Source organism: Pavona decussata, unplaced genomic scaffold, assembly GCF_977016875.1.
Source record: "Pavona decussata unplaced genomic scaffold, jaPavDecu1.1 SCAFFOLD_383, whole genome shotgun sequence".
Lineage (NCBI taxonomy): Eukaryota > Metazoa > Cnidaria > Anthozoa > Scleractinia > Agariciidae > Pavona > Pavona decussata.
Window position 1 is genome coordinate 480,177 of NW_028145756.1, and position 24,250 is coordinate 504,426.

General features: G+C 37.7%; 1 protein-coding gene and 1 pseudogene across 1 annotated transcript in view; both read left to right on the plus strand.

The window, feature by feature from the left end:
- LOC146451845 (uncharacterized) overlaps nucleotides 1-14,905 on the plus strand; it is a 71,128-nt gene extending 56,223 nt beyond the window's left edge. The window contains exons 15-20 of the mRNA XM_085098579.1: nucleotides 7,720-7,794; nucleotides 8,378-8,434; nucleotides 8,748-8,962; nucleotides 9,889-10,008; nucleotides 11,056-12,569; nucleotides 14,407-14,905. Of these exons, the coding sequence (XP_084954705.1) occupies nucleotides 7,720-7,794; nucleotides 8,378-8,434; nucleotides 8,748-8,962; nucleotides 9,889-10,008; nucleotides 11,056-12,569; nucleotides 14,407-14,427 (2,002 nt within the window). The 3' untranslated portion in view covers nucleotides 14,428-14,905. The remainder of the gene's footprint in view (nucleotides 1-7,719; nucleotides 7,795-8,377; nucleotides 8,435-8,747; nucleotides 8,963-9,888; nucleotides 10,009-11,055; nucleotides 12,570-14,406) is intronic.
- A 361-nt stretch (nucleotides 14,906-15,266) lies between these two features.
- Nucleotides 15,267-16,405, plus strand: LOC146451847 (uncharacterized; annotated as a pseudogene).
- Nucleotides 16,406-24,250: the final 7,845 nt, after the last annotated feature.

The window sequence follows — 24,250 nt, forward strand, 5'->3', positions numbered from 1 at the left end:
TGGCCAATTTTACAACAGATATCATCATGACAAAGGATACATGTACACCATTAATGAGAAAAAAACATATCCTTGGATGAAAAAATGCATGTTTTTGGGTCAAATAACTGGTCTCTATTATTGCATCAAAAATAAGATAACCATATAATATATGCAAAAGAAGAAATTAATAATTGATTTCAATCATATTTCAAATCAATTATCAACAGAAGAAATCGATGAATTGAAAGCTTATTACATGACATATCACAAAAAGATGTGGATGTACAAAAGTGCATACAAAAGATTCAAAAAATGGGAATTCGCTGGTAATATTTCATCCATTGTATTTGCAACTGGTGGTATTGCATCATCGGTTGCAACCAGTGGAGCTTCATTATTGGCAATATCATCGGTGTCTGTCATAATTCAAGCTTATATGAAGCATAAAAAAGTTGAAATCAAACTTTATCAATGCCAATATGCTTTTCAAACTTACGGACATTTATTAAATGAAATAAAAGAAATAATGAGAAATGGACATTTTGATAGAGATGATTTGACAAACAAGCTTACTCAAAATGATGATTTCATTTTGGATAATTCGCCGATTGTCGATAAATGGGGTAACAAATATGATAAAAAATATCAGATATTCACTCATGTTTGATTAATAATGTGCATGATTTGGGGGCCAATAATGTCCATAATTTTATCCCAATAAACATTGTATAATTTCATTGTTTTTTTGGATTTTGTCAACTCAATTTGGGAAGAATCAATTTTCATTAATTGCAATATTCTATGCAAAAGATATTTCAAACTGATTATTCTCTTTCTTTTACCATTGATTTGTGGCAGTATTTTGTTTATTTCAACGAATATTTTATGAATTTTGAAATTGGTTGAACAACTGATTTCAATTTTGTTTTTCAAAATAATTTTATCTAATGTATGCGACAAATGGTATTTTCTATTATACACTGTTTTCTTGTATATTTTGAATAAATTGACATGAAAATTGATATATTCTGTTTTGTATTCTTCACCAACAACCTGTCCACAAGCAACACACGTTAATTGACATTCCATGTTTTTCAAATTCTGTGATCCACAACATTCAGGCATTGATTGTTGTGTTTCAACTTTGGATTCATCATGATATCCACAAAATTCACATTCATCTTTGCAATGCAGGAATTGGCACAGAGATGATTCCACCTGCTTGGAAACATCTTTTGGTTTTTTCAAAATGGATTTCATTTTTGTATAAATATAGTATATAATATAATTACACAAAAATGTTTTCAAAAATATTGAAACCACAAAAGATGATACAAAGTCTCGAAATCAAATATTTGACAAAAAACAAATAAAAACCAAGTTTTGTCACAAGTTTTTGTTGCAATGTTTTGATCACAAGTTGATACTATCATTGGATAGCATAATGACCATAGGCCAATGAGTGTATTCCATCAGGATACAAATATCGTTTATCATCAAAACATGACAACGATGTCTTGTTGATGGTGTAACTACCAAGTTCATGATGGTTACTTCTGATTGTTTTCATTTGGTGAAATAATTGTTTCTCATTGAACAACACATCTTTGTAATCAAAATGTTGAATATCATTTTTGATGACATTCTTTTTGATTCCTTTGGCTGTTTTTCCACCATTGTTGTTATCTTTGATATATGAATACATTTTGGATCTCAATCCCACAAATTCAGTAATGGGTACACCAGCGGCTTCATCTTTGAATTTTCCAATAACTTTTTTATTTGTGGAGTCATAAAATTGATGATTTGATGGATAATCCGAGTTATCAAACATTTCTTTTTTATTCCAAAAATCTTGATACACATCTTCGGCTTCAATTTCATATGTCAAACTGTCTGTATCCGTAAACAGTAACTTAGCTTTGTTACCATATTTGTTTTTAACGAAATTGTAATGGAAATCGTACATCAATGTTTTGCTCAAATCAAGGATACACATACCAACATAGGCTGGTCTGTTGAGTGTCAACGATTCCTTTATTTTATGGACTGCAACCAAGTTTTCATTAAAGATTTTGCTATTGATGAATGTTGGTTTGGAAGTCATTTTCAATAATTGTTTCTCATTAGTCACCAGTTTAATGTCTTCCCGTTTTCTGATATTCTCCATTGTTTTACCGAAGACACTATTGTTCATCAGTTTGAAGAAATCTTTCTCAAAAGCATTCTTTGCATTAGTTCTTTGATGTGTATTGAAATCAATGTATGTCTTCAACCAAGGACTTTGATTAAAGGATAATACACGGTATATTTTAGTCAATTTCAAACCCAATTCACGATACAATTGCAGATTACGATAATGTAATACATATTTTGATTTGTTTGCCAATGTTGGAATCAGTTTTTTGACTTGTCCACTTGTTATTCCAAATTTTTCTGCAATTCTTTGGCAATAATCTGACAGCATATTTGGTGCCACTTTGATTTGTTCAGCGCCACATGGATAATCATTATGCAGGTCATGTAATTCATGAGGATATTCCAAATCAACTTCCAATAAATATCCAGTCTTATTATCTTTGGGAATCGTTTTCCAATTAATGTTTTTTATTTGTTGTTTATTCAACCATTTGAAATTCCCAGTTGGAAGATGTTGTGACATAGCCCATCCATATAGATTGTTTGCATCCAAATACATTATATGTTTACTGGATTCATTTGGATTCCAATTTTGCATGTATTTGTTGTTAGCTTTGCCGTATCTATTGGCTATGTAACTGATTCCTCCACGCATGCCCTTTTCAACAAATTGATACATATCAATATCCGTGATTAATTCAAGTTTGACTTCAGTCATTTTCAACATTGCATCCCAAGATAATCCCGGAGATGTAAAATAATGACATGGATCCAATCTATAATATTCCAAACATGTTTTACGGAAATTTTCAAAAACATCAGCCAACAGCAGTACATCAGATTTGAGATATAAATCATGGTATTCGCCCATGGTTTTCAATTGAAATGTATTCCAAACATTTTGTGCATGACTGTATTCTTCATCAGTGATATTTGTATTATTCATTTGACTGTAAAATTCATCTTTGGTTGGTAATTGAGTATCATTGAATTTATCAAAATTACTCATAAAGTCATATGGATAAACTCCTTTTTGTTTCATTAATTGTAATTTACGACCTTTGAAAACTTCACTGGTATATTTGAAGGCATCTTCTGGTAGATTCTTTACAAGATTTGCCAATGATTGATTCATAAACTGAAGACTGTCGATAAATACTAAATTATAACCCAACATGAATGCCATGTATTGTTCCATGTTATTTGGGATTACATTAATTTTGTGTTGTCTGGTTTCACCTTTTCTATCCACATAAGTATTGGTCTCAATAATTTTACCAATTTCTTGCATTATAAAATGACTATCATATCCTTTCAAATTATGAAATATTACAGGGATTTTGTTAGTTATTGTAAAATCTCTGTTACATTGATTATGGGCTGAGCCACGGAATTTTCCAGTAATATGGCAATGGTCTCTGACACGTTTATCTGTTTTCTGGTATTTTTTACCACAAATATGACAAGATGTTGCTTTTTGGAATTTGTCTTCATCTTCTGGAGACATAACTAATGGTTTATTGAATTTGTATTTGATTGTATTGCGGCAATATTTGACTTCATCAAGCATTGCTTGCATAAATTTGTAAACAGCTTTTTCTCCACGATAATATTTTATTGGTTTGGAATATTTGTCATCATAGCAGCAAACAACTTTGTAACCATAACCACAATCAGTGTGTTTTTGATAAGCTTCAGTAAAAGATTGTTGGTTAGATTGATTACAACCATGAATTGGTTCAGTGATTGCTTCAAAATCAGCATAAATCACGAATGGCGCTTGCATTTGTTTATTAAAATTTTTGAATTCTATTTTGGAACCAACTTCGGGCATTTTGATTGATTGTACACCATTGATTTCAATACATACTTCCTTGTGTTTCAACAATATTTCTTCCTTGGAGAAACATTGAAGGCAATGCATACAAAAATGTTTTTTATTTTTATTTCTTGTTTTTCCATACATAAATCTATTAAAATTTTTAATATAGACATAATGTTTATTTTCATCTTCTGAGATCAGTAGCAAATTCAAAACATCATCAAACTTTTCTTTTGAAACATAAATTGGATAAGTTTGTTTGTTTTCATAACCAAAAACATTGATGTTGATATTGTTTTGGGTTTCAATTTTGTTGTATTGTTTGACTGAAACAGGGAATTCAATGTTATCATAATTCAATTGTTTGACAAATGCTTTATCAGTTTTCTTTATCCGTTGTGGATTATTTTCTCGTGGATTCAAATGTCTAACGTGACACCATCGAAAGCATTCATTATCTTTATTCTTGAGATTAATCAATCCACTTTTGTTATGTTGTAGTTCAGTTGGAAGTTTAATGTAAGAACTTCCAGTAACAGGCTGATATTTGATAATATTAATGTAATGTCCATTGATTGATTTAATTATCCAAGCTGAACCTTCACTAATCCATTTGTGAATATCATTCATAATTTGTTCAACATTAACATCCAAAGATTCTTGAAAATCATTGGCATTAGTTATTGTTTTTGGTTTACTATTAAAATATCCAATTCTGGAGACAGTTTGGTTTCCTTTTTGTTGTTCAAAATAAATTGTCAAAGTTTCAATAAATTTAATTCCTTTCATTTGAGTTAATAATTGTTTCATAAAATGAGCAATAGCTAATCTGGTTGAACTCATTTGTATCAAAGGATCTGTTTCATTTTTAATTCCAACTTCATAAGATTTGTTATATCCCTTGAATGCTCTTGCAACTTCTGTGATTTGAGTTCTCTGTCTAGGAATCGGAGCCATTTTCTTAGTCCTTGGTGCTGCTTTGGGTTTATCAGCAAATTGAATCGGAGGTGGAATAATGTTGTTTCTTGGTTGAACAATTGGTCGATCTCTGAATTGCATTGGCGGCTTGATGATTGTATTCTCGTAATCTTTTACCATTTGTTTGACTGATTTTCGTGGATAGGGTATTGGTTTCACTTTCTTGGTTCTCGGCATTGGAACCGGTTTTTGTTTTTCCAATAATAATGCTATTAATTGATCTTTCGTTAATTTTGATAAATTAGATTCGTTCATAATATTATATGTTATATTATTTTTATTGGATGCGTTTGACAGATTTGCTAATGAATGTCGACTGTCAACAACATTCATGTCAGTCATCTGTGGAAGGACTGACGGCTTCGTTGATTTGTTTCTGTTTTGTGGCAACATGGCCTCAAATTCCATTTATTTTTCATGAAATCTAAGGTCACTAACTACAAACATAAAATCTAACTAATTAATTACAAGATTTTTTATGTCGATATTTACTTCCATTTTTTAATTGTTTGTTGCAGTATGGGCATGTAGATGTTTTTTGCTGCCATCTTTTAGCTCGTTCTTTTTGATTCATTCTTTTTTCTTCATCAGTTGATTTTCGTGGTCTAATATTGGATGATTTCAAATAATTGTCTGGTAATTCTTCTTGTTCAATGTATTCAAAAATGTATGCTTGATGATTCATTTTGGAAATTGCCGTTTTACACATATTTAATCCCTCGGCAACCATTTTAACCAATCCAGGATTAATTCCAAGATGTTCTTTTATTGAATTCATACTATTAAAATAACTCACTTCTTTAGTTTCACAATTTGTTGCCTGAACACATTTCCGGTTTTTGTGATTATTTGCTGCAAATGTATAATCTCTTTTCTTAGCTGATTTCAAATTATTTTCTTGTTGTGTCATCAATTGTAAATTTTTTATTCGATTATCATCTTTGATATCATTAACATGGTCAATTACCATTCCATTTGGTATTACACCAAAAAAGCATTCCCAGATAAATCGATGAGCTTGCATTGTTTTTCGTTTATTATCATTTGATTTAACAGCAACTAATAAATACCCTGTATGATTATTAGTTCCATAAAATTTATTCATTGTCTGGAAATAAATAACTTTACCAGACTTTGAAGCACCATATTCATTGTAAATTGGGTGAATATAATATTTTTTACCATTAATAATCAAAGTATTATTAGATAATTTTTTTGTAGATGAATCCAAAAGTTGATTTTCAGATTTTTGATTTTCCATTTCTCTCATGCAATAATGTATTATATAATTATCGCTTTATATCGTTAAGGTTTTCAAATTCATGTCCAAGTTACCCTCCAAAAAGACATCAACCATTGTTGAATTCAAAACATAGCCAAACAACCCTTGAATTCATTGATGATTAATCCCTGTAAAGTGGAAAATCAGTGTCATCCAAATCGTTACACATTCTGTAATACATCTTATTGATTATTTTATTTTCTGTGCGTGTAAACTCGCAATCATTGTCTTCCATTGGTGGAAATTCCATTAATCTATTGACTGTTTGCAATTCTTCTTCAGAGTAAGAGCTGTTAAAAAATTCTTTTCTGGCTTTGTGCATGTGTTTCATATTTTCAGAGGCTGTAACCAATTGCAAATTTACAATTGAATTGTTCTGGCGATTGGAATCAATGTGATTTATTTGCAATCCAGGAGAAATATTTGTCTGATTTACGGCCTCATAGACGAATCGATGAGCGGGGCATGTATTGTTACGTCCCGGAGAAATTATATAATAGCCATTCTCAGACAAATATCCTTTTCTAGGTTCTAATCTTTTACGATTGATTATATAACCATCAACTGAGGCTCCGTAATTTTCAAATGTTGGATGAATAAAATATGTTTTATCATTGTGATCAAATTGGTTGTTCATATAAATAAGGTTACATAAAATTGAATAACCGGTTTAAACCAGTTTTGAAAAAAGCAAGGAAAATTTAGGTTTTTAGGTTTTAGGTCAAAAGCTAAATTTAGGTTTTTAGGTTTTTAGGTTTTTGAGTTTAGGTTTTTGAAAACCGAGGATTTAGGTTTTTAGGTTTTTGAGTTTAGGTTTTTGAAAACCGAGGATTTAGGTTTTTAGGTTTTTGACTTCTCCGTTGCAGGAGTTCATTGTTAAATTCAAAGGCTGTGTTAGTTAATTTATGCAAGAATTGGATTTATAAGGATTTGTATGGGGTTGGGTAAAATATTGGATTTATAAGGATTTGTATGGGATTTTTTATCATTTTTTGAAACGTGGGTTGATACCCTCATATATCTAACTACTGTTATCAATCAAGATTCATCATTGGCCCCAACTAGCGGACTATTGCATTCTAACCCAATCTTGATCACAGTCTGACTGTGATTTCCGAAAATTGATAAAATAATCAAACAATCAAATGTGTGGCAAAGGCCTGACTAACTATAATTTGACAGCTACTAAAATCTGAGAAGATTCAGAATATTCTGTTGGGCGGCTTCAAAAGAAAGAGGAAACTTGTATGTTTAAAGAAGTGGCACATCGATGTCAAAGTATGGAATCGATGCCACTTACAATTCTGTAATTTCCAATGGCAATTTCTTTTTTGCAATAAGGTTGTCGACGAAATGCATGAAATGAAAATCACTTGAAATGACAATCACGGTTTTGATTTTCGCGGCACCTGTATAATGTTAGGATGTAACAAGAATCATTTTTTTTATGTTTGTTGTCATAAAGTGAAGAATGTCCATAAACAATGATTTTTTCATGCGATTTTACCTTTTTCAGAACTTTATTTGACAACTCCTTAACAATACTGCCGGCGGAGGGCCTCTGCGACAACACTTCGTCCAATATTAAAGTGTAAGTACACTTCGAAAAAAAAAAAAAAATGAAAGTCTAAATTTCACTTTCCTAGCTTATTGAAACCAGCAATTTTTTGGCTTCCGGGGCCCTCATCCGCATGAAAGCTATTTTAATGAGGCTTAAAAGATGGCTACTACGTACCAAATATGCTTTCTACAACAGGAATCTATAAAATCAATGACGTGGCAGCCATCTTGGATTTCTAGATCTCTCCAGAACTTCAGAAAACCACCAAAATTGACCTAGATGTTATCAAAACTACTAGATGATACAAGAACATAAGAGGAATATTTTTATTTGTTAAAAAAATCTACCTACCAAAATGTGGTTGTCGTGTAAACATCAAATTGTTAAAAAGGCAAAATGCTATAACTCAACGTTTGGCGGACGAGGAATCCTTATCCTGGTCTAAATATATAGGGTAATATAATTAATCGATGTGAAAGTAATTTTCATTTTTATAAACTTTATTCCAGTTATCTTAACCTATTTTGTTACGCATCCATATTTGGCATTTTATTTTTAAAGCGATGGAATTTAAATAATAGAATTTAAGACAATAATTCCACTTATTTACCAGGTCGATATCGTGCAAGAACCTTTGGAAGCTTCGTAAGGAGATTCACAGTTCTAATTTGTAAGTAGCTTGTGGAAACCGATTCTAGGGTGATGGTCTGGCAAAAGGGGGAATGTACGTAGTTAGTGTATAGACTGCTACGAATATCTTTCACGTAAAAGTCCGGCACTCTCAACTTGCACTGCGGTCTCGCCTTTTCTCTTTTCCGTCATTATTTGTTGGTGAAAGAAAATATTGCAATTATTTTTAGTATTGACTTTGGCATCGTCCTCATTCTCCTCCATGGTACTACAAGCCTTAAATCGTCCTTTCATCACTCATTATTTATATTCTTTCGATTGAATATGATTCCCATTTTTCTTCCTGTACTCAGCGAATGTGCCCCATCAGCTTCCTCCTTCTACTTAATCCGCGGCGTGGCACGGTCCAATTACTACAAGAGAGCCTTGCTGCATTCCGGTTTTGTCTGTCTTTCTTGTAACTCCGAAACAATGTTATTCACGCAATGTCTGAACTGTAGCCTTTGCAGAGCTGGTTTCTATCGGAATCGTGAATATCGCGACGACTTCTGCCAGCCGTGTCCTGCAGGTAAGTCTCCAAAGTGATAGCAGTTGGGACCATTCAGCGGAACGTTGTGTCGCCAGACTCTTTTTTCACAAACAACTTCCAATATCTTTCGCTGCCTTTAAACAAAAACGGCAAACAAACAAATAAACAAACTGCCAAAATCACGACTACACTGCCTTACCAAGCAGTATTATTCCACTTCCAATGCAAGGAAATAACCAGCCCTATCTCAATCTGTAGCTTGTTTCTCTTGAATGCTGAAGACATGTGACTTCTACAAGATACAATGATCATGCCGTCAGGTCATCACGTCACATAAATATTTCAAATAAAATTCAGATGAAAAAAGAATGCTAATTTACTTCAACCATACATGTTCTAATTTTCCTTATCTACCATATTTTCCGTCCAAACGAGCTAGGTTTTATCGAACTGGGGATTTCAAAACCGTGGTTGAGACATCCATGGGATTGTTCTAAGGAAGCCGAGTCAGTTGTCATCTCGTTATTGTCCGAACTAGCAAAGAGATGTGCAACTTAGATAAGTGTCTTTCTTGAGCTTCATAAAAGTCCATCTAATTAACTTACACCTGGTGTTTTTTTCTTATAACTATTGTTGATGTTCCGTCACGTTTCTTTTAGCCTCCGAAGTAGTCGCTTTTAGAAGAGTTAACTTTGGAGATTTGCCTGAAAGAGACTGCGTTGGAGGCGACGTTTATTTGTATCCCTGCACTTTCTAAACACGGGGAAAAAAAGGCTAACTGCTGCATTTTCCAAAATTATGCTACTATAAACCTAGTTAAAACAAGAGTGATTAGAACTCATACATACTGATGTAGAAGTACCAATTGAAATGTCCATCTTCAGCAAATTAAAAGCTTAATTTTTACTCTAGTCTCGGTATTTCCGTCCTATTTAAACTAATTAATTAATATGCCATCTTCTTAGGGGGCTTTTATCAGGACGAAATTGGTCAAGTTGGATGCAAAACATGTAGTGTTGGTACGTTTGTCTCTGTGGAGCGTCATCCCGGTAAAAGTGCAACTGACTGCTGGGCTTGTCCATACGGTAAGAAGCCTGTGTCCGAGTAAAATGTTTGTTTTCGCATTGGCCAGTTGGTGTGCAGATTGGGTTTTTATTATACATTGGTCAAATTTTGAGAGGGGAGTTTTCACACCTACAGAATAATTCTGAATTCCTCTATGCATGATCTGTCGCAATTTTTTGGGGCAAACCCTCTCCTATGATAATTTACAAAAGGTTTGATTGTAAAAACCTGGAATGCCATCAGACCGTTACACTTTACAACTATCAAATGATCAGTTTTACATTTCCTTTTAAACATTGCAATAACAGGCGAGAACAATGACAGAGTATTGTTTCTGAGACAAGAACACAAAAGTTGGTTACTTAATGTAAATAGATAATTTAACAAGTCACACATCAATTAAAACTTCGCAAAGAATAAAAATAAAATGAACGGTCAATCGTTTCCCGAAAGGAGTTGCAAAACGCACATGAATGCATCACTCTGATATCAAGCCTTTTTAATCAACCAGGAATTTGTAAAGGTGATACGTTTGGGCTGTACACGACGCTAATTTTGTCCTTGAGAAATTTTATATTCTAGTATAGAAAGTGTCGTTGCGTTTTTCCGTTGTCCAATCAGGTTAACAACCGGAGGCATATATACCATTTACTGACGTTCCACAATTCACTTGACTATGAAGATGACTTCCGCTCAAGTTGTCGAAACGTCAGTCAAAGTCACCCCAAACAGCCCTTCTCAGGATTACACTCACCCTAATAATCATAATTTATGTTCTTATGACCAAAAAATGTTGCACTTTTAAACATTAATGATAATAATAATGAAAATGTGTAAAAAGTCATCAACCCAGGAGAAATCTCATTTTCTGAACTTTTGTTTTCGAGACGTTCAGTCCAGTCAGGTGGTTAGCCTAAGTTTCAATACCCTTTCTCTACAGCGTAGAGATACCTTCTGTAGATGTTGGCACGTTATGCCACGAACAGCAACAAGCAAAATAGACAGAAAATCAGAAAACGGACTTTAAGGTTGTTGATTAATTAATTATTTACGATGTCTTTCAACAGGAACTTTATCCAATGAGACTGCTGGCTATCGTGCATGTAGATGCCTCCACAATTTTTATCGCCTTGATCGTTTTGGATCCTGCTCACCATGTCCGGTGTATGGTATCATCTGTGAGAACGATACAGCAATACTGGCAGCTAAATATTACTGGAAATGGGGCAATCAATCTAACAAGGAACTCTATAAACTCTTTTTGAACAGTTCGCATGTGTTAGGCCCAGAATACGACAAAGCGTTTGTCACATTTAAGGGATCATTACCAAAACCAGTAAAATGTCCCTTTCCTGGCTCCTGCAACGGTGGAATTGATTCAGAATGCCACGAAGGATATGAAGGCAACTTGTGTGCTACTTGCACGAATGGATACTATTTGCGATTTAACACTTGCCTGAAATGTCCTCGTTTAACTGTTTCTATAGTCTCATCTATTGTGGTGGTTGCACTTTTTGTTGTAGTGTTTCTGATGGTTCTGTGGGGCGACTCAAAGCGAACAGATAATGATCGCACTGTCGCAGATGTCATTATGTCATGTTTCAAAATTGTGATCGGATTTTATCAAGTCATTGCTGGCATTTTCTCGGCATTAGCCAGGGTACAGTGGCCGGTAGCTTTAATTTCAATGGAAAAATATCTAAAATTGTTGGAGGGAAATATTTTTCAGTTTGCTCCAGTAACCTGCATTTATTCGCAATTACGACTAGACCAGTTCTTAAAATTCGTCCTAGTTCTTTGTGTAAGTGGCTCAGTTGTTTGTCTTATTTTCCTTTACCTCTTTCTTAAGAAGCTCTACATCAAAAGTAGACTGGACTGTCCCTGCAGTGAAAAGATGCGGACAATATCTAATTTGAAAAAGTCCTGCTATCGGAACATCTTCCTGTTTCTGCTAGCTTCATATCCAATAACAAGTAAACTGATTATTGAGATTCTGCCTCTTCCAGAGGCATGTGTCAAACATTGCTTTACGGATGACAACAGTGACTGCATCTCCCTTCTGAGGGCTGAATACTCAATCAAATGTTTCACTGCCCGACACAAGTTGTACTGGCCCATTGCCGCAGTGTTTGCTTTGTATCCTGTGGGATTTCCTCTCCTGATGCTGGTTCTCATTTACAAATACCGCGAAACTCAGGCTGATGAAGAAATTGCCTTCGGGTTGAAGGTGTTCTTTGAGAACTATAAGAAAAAATATTGGTTTTGGGAGATAACAGAGATGTATCGTAAACTGATTCTAATCTCGTTGATATTTCTCTTTGGATCTGACAGCCTTTCACAGATCGGCCTTACCATCTTCACCGTGAGTACATTCGGGGTGGCTTATACCTTCTTCCGACCTATAAAAGACAAGTTTGAAGATGGACTTCAAACTTTTGTGCTGTGGGTTATCTTCTTTGACGTATGCCTTGGTGCAACATACAGAGACCAGGATACCCATCAAAGCCAAGGAGAAAATGGCTCCATTTTTGTGAATGTCCTGTTCGTGGTCCTTAATACTTCCGTATTTTTTTTGCTTTGGGTGAGTACAACCCATTACCGACACTTTAATAAGGCAGTTTACTTTTTGTGTGATACATGAATGTCAGTTCATTAATACTCACTCACTGTTAAGTGTTACCTTTGTTAAATGCACTGGGCTAAGTTAGAATAAACGCGTAGGTCATTCCATACTACAACGCTGCTCGTCATCACCAAGGTCATAAAAAACGCAAACGGAATAGACTAAGTATATTTCCTTGCTGCAGCAATATATGTCTTTCACAAGAATTCCAAGACATTTTTAGACAGCAGTCTCTATTGTTTAGGTAGTACAATGGCTATAGAGCTAAGAGCTCGTGATGCCCAATAATTAACAATTATACTCTTTTTTATAAGAATGTTGAGGCTGATGCTAAGAACGTACCCAACCTGCGACTAAGAGATAATTTTAAAAAAAGCATATTTATTCATTTGCATCGAGCTAACAACACCTAGTGACAGCATGTCATGACAGTGTCATGTCATTTACAGTGCTCTGAGTGCAAATTGCGGCCTTTCCTTTCTTATTTTTGGCTATTCAGAGTAAGTAATGATGTCGGGCCACCCTGCCCGATGGCACAATGACCTTTTTTGGGGGGTTTCCTGGTCACGTTCATATCGGTATTCTGAAATTCTACACCATATTACTTAAGAACATATTTTTTAAAAGAACTTTCCAGACTCAAAGCATAAAAAGCTAGAACATCCACTTTCAGTTCAGCATCAGCCGGAAAATTAGACGTTCTTATATAAAAAAAGAGTGTATCCAACAAGCGCGAGTGGAATAATTGTTTATTAAAAGCAACCAAGAAATATTCCTAGATTTTGTTGATTTCGCTTTGCACGAACAACCAGAAGAAAACTTGATGGCCGCTATTGCCTGTGTATGATGTATAATGTATAATGGTTGACATACCATGGCCGTTAAGCCAATCAAATCCCTGGAATTGCATTATACAATGTATACGTGTTATAATGCTGCACTTATCAGACTACTGCTTACTCGCTACAGTCGCTGAATGATCCATAGTTGACCAGGAAACAGATTAAAGAATCCCTCCTTAGTTAAAATAAACTGATCTTAGGTATTGTTCCTTAAAAATAGGTTATTGATATTATAACAATATACTTTTGTCAAGAAAGAATACTTTGGATACATCTTAACTTAGGAGGTACAGTCAACTCTCGCCTTGCGGACACCCTGCTTTTACGGACATTCGCAATTTACGGACAAAATCCAGATCCCCGGCGAACACTACAGGGGTTTGACTAAAACCGACTTCCTCCAGTACGGAATCTCGCTATTATGGCAATGCAGACACTTTCGTGGTACAAACATAACAGTTTTATTGTCTTGACTCTCGATAAAGCGGAGACCATAAACTTCGCATATAACATAAATTGCAGTCTGATGTTCGTCATTTGTCAAAACACACTTCAAAATATTTCTTGAATGTTTATTTTCGCACCAATCTCTTTAGTGGCTTTACAACAGACTCTGCGTTTCCACTTCGGCTTATGCCTTTTCCTTCCAGACTCTTTAGGCGAGACCAAGCCCTCACCTCCATTCCCAATGACTGCTTAAAAGATTCGCTACTATTGATAAGCTTGGGCCGTCACATTACTTATAAATAACTGGAATCTCAAGCCCCAGGCCGCCACCTCTGTTGATCCCCACACCCCGCTATTACGGACACTAAACGACGTCCCGAGGGTGTTCGCTATAACTAGAGTTGACTGTATTGATGAATCTAGCCCCAGGGTACTCAATTTACGCATGAGGGGTTTAATTATTTTTTTTTACTTTTTATTATTATTACTATTTTTTTTTTGTTTAGCTAAGGCGGTTCTTCACGTAAGACGCTCTTGGAAAAGTGTTGCATTGTGCCCAACACGTTGCTTAACGCTGTGTCGTCAAGGTTTAGTGTCTCTTGGCCGACGACTGGCTGGTTGGACAATCACAAGGTCGACACGAAACTCATTTGACGCAGAATTACTTCTGTCGTAATCTTCGCAATGTGACGTTACTATTGATTTTCCTTTCTTGCATACTATTCAAAAGCGCGCCATAAGTCAGCTTCCTTATTACAACATGAGAAAAAAAAAAAAGCAATAAGTTACAAATTATTCGGCTTTAAAACAGAATTTTCCGGGATGAAAATTTTTAAAATGGACTTCTTTTCATCAGGTCAATGTTTTCTTTTTTAACCACTTATTTTTAGAAACCAAATAATTTTTAAAGGTTCAGATTAATTGCGAAAGTTTCAAAAACATTAAAGAATAATTGAAATAAGAACGGAGGAAACAGGCGGCGTAAGCTGTGTGTCACTCAGAATGTTCAGTGTCAGAACATTAAAGACAAAACACTTAACTTTATGTAGTAAAAAATGTTCTGTAGCCTTCATTTCAACAGTTGTGCGCACATGTACATATTTCATAATTTTAAGTATTTGATCCAGCATCAGATACTTTCTCAAACTCATTAATAATTCAAAAACCACAGCATTCTCATTAGCTTAGCAAGTTGCGTAACCTGTGTAATTTACCGACTAGTATTCTCAATTGGATTGTTGATTTCTTATCGGATAGGTCGCAAAGGATCAAACTTGAAGCAGAGTGCTTTTCAGAGTGGGGCTCTGGCCCCTCTGGGGTACCACAAGGTACGAAATTAGATCATTGGTTGTTTGTCTAATTGATCAATGATCTCGAGATTAATACCCCTCTATGGAAATATGTCGACGACACTACGGCGTCAGAAGTTGCACCAAAGGGTGGGAAAAGCCAAGACCAAGTTATTCAGTGGTGTCAGGAGAACAGGGTCCATTTAAATTCTGATAAGTGTAAAGAGCTCAGGATCGTTTTTTCTGGGTAACCTGCGGCTTTCGATCCAGTAGTTATCGAGGGGAAAGAGATTGAAGTAGTTAGCAGCGTAAAGTTACTGGGCCTTAAGTTAGCAAGTGACCTTACTTGGAACGATCATATAACCGAAGTAGTCAAAAAGGCCAGTAAGAGGTTGAATTTCTTAATTCAACTAAACAGGGCTAGGGTTTCGCCGCATGATCTAGCACTTTATTGCATTTCATGTGTAAGGTCTTTAATAGACCATGCTGTTCCTGCTTTCTACAGCACCCTTCCGCAGTACTTAAAGAACGAGCTGCTACGCCTCGAGAAAAGGGCCTTGTCCATAATAACTTAAGGGGGCGCGAAGTTTCACAGCAGCTGGGCATAAGACCTATGTTAGATCATTATGAGCTTTTGTGCCAGAAGCTTTTCAACACCATACTAGACGACCCATGCCACAAGCTTAGGGCAATCCTTCCACCATTGCATGATGATTCACGTTATTACCTTAGCAAACAGCACCATTTTAATATGCCACGGCTTCGTACTGATAGAACTAAGAATACATTTATATTTGCTATGTCGAGGAATTTAACTTGAAATTTAGCTGAACTTTATCTGCGCTGTGGTTTCTAGTTTTTAGTCATTCGTTTTAGTTTAATATACGTATCTTTGATGAGACATGTTTATATTTTTCTATTTTTTCTATTATTTCTGTAATTAAGTTTAATTTTAAAGATTTGTAAATAATTACGTAATTTAGCCTTTAGGCTGCGAAGTGATTTTTAAATAAAACTATCTATCTAAAAACCAGAGACAAAGGAAATCATGCACCGTGACGTGTTTGGATATCTGATGAAAAACTCTTCGTTTTTGCATCCTTAATTTCCCCTTCAAAATCAGTTTGTTTGAGAAGTTATATCAAACACTCGTCACAGTGTTTTATCACAATATCAAAAACCTCGAGGTTCGTCAAAAATACTTCGCTACCCGTCGTATTTTCAACTCTCTTCTCGGGGTTTGATATGTGATGAAACACTGTGCCTCTTGTTTGATAAATTACGTAAAAAGGATAAACTGTTTTATTGTTTGTCTAAAAAAAGAGTCACTTGAGATTTCCTCGAGTTAAATTAAACTATGACTCTTTGGCAGACCTGTGACACTTATTATTGAATTCGCACGATTCATTATTTGGTTTTTGTTTCGCACAGTGTTTTGGTATTTCGTTAAGCGGAACCTTTTAGCATAAAACATAGCGTTTTTAATAGCTTAGAGTGGGAGTGGAAACAAAATCGACACAACGCCAGCACAGTTCTTTGCCTATTCTATAGCAATTGGGCCACTCAATCCATTCCGAAACGGTATCGAAATTTCTGTGTTGTTTAGTACACCTTGCAATAATCTTCAAAACCCAAACGACGATTTGTGTGTTTGATAAAAAGACAGAAACCAAATAAAAGGAATCAGAGTCCGTGTAATGTCTGCACTCCAGACTAGTACCCGATGGAAGTGGATTATCCTCAGAAACGACTCAGGCACGTTTCATTCCGCCATGTTGTATTTCACTTCAATCCCAACATGCAATACAGCATGGGTTGCACAGGTAACCCAATAAACAATCACTACATCTCCCCCTTATTTGAAATGAAGACAATAGGTGTAATGCAAAAATCTACACTAATGCTAAACTTGAACTGTAACAATCAAATAAAGAAATGCCAATAAAGCAATGTTCAAAGAGTCCAACGAGGAACTTTCTTAATGAAATAATGATACTAAATCTAGAATCTTTTCAAAGTCCTAATGTCAATATCAACATAGTCTTCAGAAACCATGTTGGCTCAGTCTCTTAAGTAACATAGTCTTTAAGCCAGCTTGGCTCAGCTCTCCTGCGCATTGACCTTCGGGGTTCAACACTCTGTTCTGGCATCCTAACAATGGGAGACTGTGGCAAGCTGGGTTCAGTGACAGGCTCAGTCACTGGCCCTTCTGCTGGGCTTCCAATAACTGGTTCAGGATCAGTAACGATAACCGGTTCTCTTACTGGTGTCTGTTCCAGTGGCCATGTCCCCTCTTTCTGTGGCTGAGGTGTCTGTGGTGCAGGGTCTATGAACCGTTTCAAATGACCCACATTCCTTTTAAGTAGAGTTTCACCCCGCTCAATGACCACCATATCTCCTCTCTTGGAAACTACACTGTATGGGTCTGGATCATACGTTGCAGATAACTTGTTCTGTTTCTTCCCCATTAGAAGCACCTTGTCTCCTTCTGACACATCAGACTCCACACTTCTTTTGTTTGCACTTTCAGCGCCTCTCTGTTTCCTCTCAGCATCCTGATCTCGCGCATGTTGATCTATAGTACCAGGCATCTCTTCTTCCTCAACGCTTTCAAACTCTGGCATCTTGGTCCGAATCTTCCTTCCATACAATAGCTCCGCAGGGCTAACACCTGTTGTAGAATGGGGCGTCGACCTGTACGCTAATAGGTACTTCTGTAATTCTTGTTGCCATGGCTTCCCTTCAGCATGGGCCGCACGCATCGCCTTAAGCAGTGACTTGTTCTGCCGCTCTACCTCTCCATTCGCTCTTGGCCACAGGGGAACAGTTTTCTTATGCTTGACTCCAAGCTCATCCAGGAACTCTTCCATCTCGTGACTTACTAGGTTTGACCCATTGTCGGTCCTTAATGTCTCTGGGATGCCGTGACGGGTGAAGTGCTTCTCTAGGCACTTGATTATGCTACTGCTAGATGTGTTACGTATTACATCCACCTCGATCCATCTGCTATAATAGTCAACAGTGACAAGCAGGTTATCTCCTGTCGGTAGTGGACCCATTAAATCTACCGCAAGGTCCCTCCAAGGCTTGGTTGGCATGGTTGTTGTCTTCACAGGAGGTGTGGTAGTAACAGGAGTCACAGCTTGACATCCAAGGCATTTCTTGCAATGTCTTTCCACCATAGCATTCATGCTCGGCCACCATACTTTACTTCGCAGGCGATCCTTTGTTTTCACTATCCCTTGGTGCCCCTCGTGGGCCAACTCTAGAACCCTCTCACGCAAACTCAGCGGTACAACAATACGCGTGCCTCTCATTACAAGCCTCCCAACCACAGTAACCTCGTCCCGCAACAACTTGTAGGGGCTCGGTGCGGTAGACCAGTCCCCAGTCCTCCAACACTTGCGGATCTCTGTGAGTTCCTCATCCTCAGCGGAAGCTCTCTCTATCTCCCTGGTTGTCAGCGCCCGTGGGGTTGCACTGATTGCCACCATTCTTACAAAATCCTCAGTCGTGCTGCTACAGTGCGATGAAGCCGGTATCTTTGTCAAACGACTTAGACAATCAGCAATGTTCTGGCCTGAGGGTACGTGACGCACAGTGTACTTGAACGGCATGAGACGCAACACCCATCTCTCAACCCTGGCAGAAGGTTTGGACTTTGGTCCATAGATGGCCTCCAAAGCTTTGCAATCGGTAACAAGCTGAAATGACTCTAGCCCTGACAGATACAAACTAAACCTCTCACAACCCCAAACAACTGCTAATGCCTCCTTCTCCGTCTGACTGTATCGACGCTCAACGTCACTTAAACTACGACTTGCAAATGCGACCGCTCTCTTCACTCCCTGCTGCTCTTGCACCAGTATAGCCCCAAGTCCGACTGGGCTCGCGTCGGTAACCACCTCAGTTGGAGCATCCTTGTCATAGAAAGCCATCATTGACGCCTCGGCCAACTGCTTCTTTAAAGCCTCAAACGCTTCATTCTCCTCCTTTCCTCACTGCCACTCATTTTCTTGCCGTGTCAACCTCCGCAATGGTTCTGCCGTCGTTGCAAAGTTTGGAAGAAATCTCGAACTGAAACTGATAAGTCCCAGGAAACTCCGCAGCTCTGCAACACCTGTGGGGGCTTTTGTTTTATGCACTGCTCTGACCTTTTCCTCAGTTGGTCCCACACCATGCTTACTTAAAAGCAGTCCCATGAATACAATCTGATCCATTCCGATCTTGCACTTATCCTTGTTAAGGGTGAGGTTCCTCTCTTGCAAGCGCTTTAGCAATGTGATGAGATTTCTGTCATGGTCCTCGTTTGTCTTTCCATGCACAACAATGTCATCAGCTATGTTGGTGGTTCCAGGACAGTCAGCAATTGTCTGTCTGACAACATGCTGATACTGTTCAGGAGCACTGTTTATACCAAAACTCAGCCTCTTGTAACGGTACAATGAATCACCAGCTGAAAATGTTGTGATATCCCTGGACTCCTCTTCCAGCTCAATTTGATGGAATCCCATGTTCATGTCAAGCTTGGAGAAAACCGTACTTCCATTCATTTCCTCTAGCACCTCATCCACAGTAGGAATTGGCAATTTCTCCCTTTTAATTGCCTCATTCGCACGTCTCATGTCAACACATATCCGCACGTCATCTCTGTTAGGCTTGGGAGCAAACACAGCTGGGCTGACCCAGGTTGATGGACCGGAAACTTTCTCGATGATGTCAAGTTCAAGGAGTTCGTCTATCTTACTCTGGACTTTATCCTTCACCGGGTAGGGGATACGCCTTGGTTTCTGCGCTACAGGTGTAACTTCATGGTCAATATGCAGCTTAAGTTGAAAACCTGACAACTTGCCAACTCCCGAAAACACCTTTGGGAAGCGGTTTGCAATACTCTCGATGTCACTGCCTATGGAATAAATACCCACTAGCTCTGGCCCAACTTTTAACACTTGCAGCTTTTTAGCAGCTGAGCTACCCAACAGACAACGCCCATCTCCTTCTGTTACGAGAATGGTCTCTACCACTTTCTGCCCATGACACTCGACAGTAGCCTCAAATTTACCGACAACTGCTAGAGACCCATTGCCATAAACGCGAAGATTCCTCTCTTCTGGCTGTAGCTTTACACGTAGGCCACTCCTCACCAGGTTATGAAACTGTCGCTCACCAAGCACAGTTGACTGTGCTCCAGAATCAACAAGCATTCTGGTAGTGGTACCATTGATTGTCACTGCTACAATGTTATCTTCACAAGCTCTTTCCCCGTTAAAGTTTATTGGGAAAGCAAAAGGCTCCTCTCCACTATCATAGTCAACCTGATTAACTTGTCGAGCCCGCGGCTGTGGATTACGTTTCCCACTACTGGACCGCCAATTATTACTCGCTCTTCCACCAGTCTTACCCTTTTCGCCCTCACTTCGGCAACATACTGCCCAATGCCCCTTTTTGCCACACTTCGCACATGTTTTACCCTTTGCAGGACATACCTTATCACGAGCAAAATGTCCGGGCTTCCCACACGCATAGCACTTGTTTATGCCTTGCCCGCTTGACTTTTCCTTGCTTTCGTTGTTCCTGACCAAACTCACGCTGGTCTGTCCCTCCCTTCCTGCAATTTGGTTTGCTTGACGTCGTGCCGTTTCCCATGCCCTGGCTGTGGTGAGGGCAGCTGCCAGCTGGATGTTCGGTACCTCAAACAACTTGGTACGTAGTTCTTGAGACGCGACTTTTTCTAACAGTTGATCCCGCACTGCAAATTCCAACTCCTCGGCCCCATAGCCGCAGTGTCGTGCTTGTTTCCTGAGGCGGAGAACGAACGAGTCCACATCTTCGCCGGGCTCCTGGCGTACTTGGCGTAGAACGTGTCGCTCGTAAGCGGCGTTTTCCTGGACATGGAAATATGCATTTAATGCCCGAATGCTCTGTTGATAAACATCATCCGCGGCTGCATCGGCAAGGGGAACGATCGTTAGATTTTCGAAGATATCTTGCACTCCGGAACCAGCCCTATAAAGTAATTCGCTTTTCTTTCTCGCTGGGTTTTGCAAATTCGCTTTGCCTTCTGCGTAGTACGTAAAACCTCGCAGCCACACTCGCCACCTTTCGCTCAACTCTGATTTGGAACCGGTAATATCCATCGGTTGAATATTATGACCCGCCATACTGCTAGATAGGATGATTCTCGATATCCTCGTCGCCCATGTAATGTCTGCACTCCAGACTAGTACCCGATGGAAGTGGATTATCCTCAGAAACGACTCAGGCACGTTTCATTCCGCCATGTTGTATTTCACTTCAATCCCAACATGCAATACAGCATGGGTTGCACAGGTAACCCAATAAACAATCACTACAGTCCGTCAATCACAGCGTTTGAACTGAGCTCCAGCGAGCGGCAACTGAAGCCGATGCTTTTTTCTTCCAAGGTCCAAGCCGGACGCATATAAGCGGTAGGGTTATATTGAATTCCGCATTAGAGGTTTTTCAGTTCTCAAAGGTTTCCTCAAAACTAAGCCTATCCCGATTGTGCAGGGTAACGTTTGAGCAACCTCGAGCAACTTTTGCTTTTCTGAGTAAATTAAAGGTGTACGGTACATATCAAGTAGGAAAAAAAAAGAACAGTTTGATCGATAACTTCAATATCTACGAATTTGTTTATTGTTTATCAACGTTGTGACCAAATAACCCGTCACTTGATAACGTTTTGCAGGCATTTTAAGATCCTTGTCTTATATCTTAATGGCTAATTGAATCGATTTTTATTAGCAATTATTGACAAGGGCGAGAACTAAAACTTTGAACTGATGTTGTAGAAAGTTAGGTTGCAACTTTTTAGATTCCCGCAATTTGTAAGCACTTTTTGGTATTCTTAAGAGCAAAAAAAAAAAAAAAAAAATCAGCATGTTACCAGCACAACCAAGACCGCCCTACTCAAAATATCACTCAGAATGTAAGTTTAGCTTGCATAACAGAATGGACCATTTCCGAGTTGCTGTGAACCTCATGAATATGAAAGTGATGGTAAGCGCAAGCTTTCCTTATGAAAATTAGCTTTGTTTGCACATGAATGAAACTCGATTTCATAATAAAAATATTTAGCCTCGCTTTCATAACGAGGCTCAAAGCAACTCGGAAATAGCCTATTACAAACAACAGACCAATGGGTCAAAACATGCTTCTTTTGGCTATCGAAACTGATTTGATTCGTAGCTTTTGATTATATGTGTAAACTGATTTGTTTTCGAACGTTTAGTAACCCGAAAGGCAATCTCAGTGTTTATGACGAGATCCCGGGTATTAAGAGCGGTTGTCAGTAACTTTCGAGAATCCGGCGACAGAAGCGAAAATTCGAATTTTTTTTTATTTGCCCCAAAAGACCCTTTTGGTGAACTATTTTCAAAAATAATATTCAAAAGTTCCAGCGAATTTTTATTTTGGCAAAAATTGGGAAACTTCGAAATCGGCCAAAACGCGACCGATGGCCCGATTGAAATTATGCAAATTAGTACATTTTTAAAACTCTCGTTCAAGACAAGGTAGCGTTTTCTCGAGTTGACACTTTCACAATCGTTTTCACATCCCTTGTGCTTGCCTCTAAACTATATTTTATCTCCACCTGAACATTTTTTCATTTAAAGTTGCCCACGTAAAGAATACAATGTTTGCTATTCCTTAGATAGAGTGATTCTTGCCATATTTCAGATGACCATATCATCAAGGGTATACAAATATACTGGTAATGAAATCACTCTTTTGAACGGGCAATTGTTCTTATTTATCATGTTAAAATATTTAGTTTGGCCCGTAAAAAGCGAGCGCGCTAGGTCGAGATGTGTCGAATGCACTTTGACACAATTCGCCATTTCAGTACTTCATGTTAACGTTCCTCCTGTTACTTTACCCTTCACGGAAGCTTTTAGATAAAAGCCAAGGTCTCTGCGTTCATTTCATGCTTTTATACACGTAAATAACTAGCTTCAAACTTGAGTGCTCCCCATATTAGCATTAGGTTATCAAATGATTCCTTTCAGGTAAAATTTTCGAGTTTATATTGAGCCGTTCAAGCGAGATGAAAGAGCCGTTCGCAGGGAAATAACTTGAAATCAGTGCAATTAATACCCTGTCTCATCTCATATCATGCTACACTTCCAAACTACCGTTATTATTAAGCTAGAAAGTGTAAATGCTCCCTTTTTACGTGACCTAAAACAGAATTTGCCTAAAATATTACGAATAAAGTCCACCACAAGAAAAAACTGAAAAAATCGCGCACCGACGTAAATGTAAACATCAGCCGTTTCTCGACTTGTTACATGGATGAAACGCGTCCGTTATTTTACCTCTGTATACATTTATGATCAGAAAGTAGAAGCAAAAAATCTTCTCTATGCCCATCTGTATAAATGCACCGCCAATCAGGCTTTGATTTTCTGTATGTTTGTCGAAAATACTGAAGAATAGTGCAACATAATAATTTGTTACCGACCACTTGACTCATTCAATCACAACCGGATACATGTAACATGACTGGAAACTAGATATCAAGAAATGCTCTTACTTGTCTGCAATCGTTACTCACATTATATCTGGCGATATCACATCCCCGAGGCAAGGCTGAAACTTGTTTCAAAATCCGCATATGAGCGATTCAAAGTTTTGAACAACGCAACAACTTTCATTGCGTGACAAGTGAAATGTGATACACAAGCGCGCGAAAAGCACCGGAATAAACAATGTCAAGATTCGCCCTTGTGATGACAGTGCGAAAATGATTTTTGAAATTACAAGAAGAAATTGAGGCAAGTCAAGGTCTGCAAGGTATATTTGATTGCCGGATTGAAACGAAAATCATGTTTTCTCCTCTCCCCCCATCCCCCCCCCCCCCCCCTCCTCCTGGGGATTGTACCGAATTGTCATCATCAACAACAACAACAACAACAACAACAACAACAACAACAACAACCTTTATTTTCCTCAAAATAAAGCCGAAAATAACTGAAATGGAAGTAAACAAATCAAGAGCTTTCGAAACCTCAATGCGGTATTTCAATACTATCCTGAA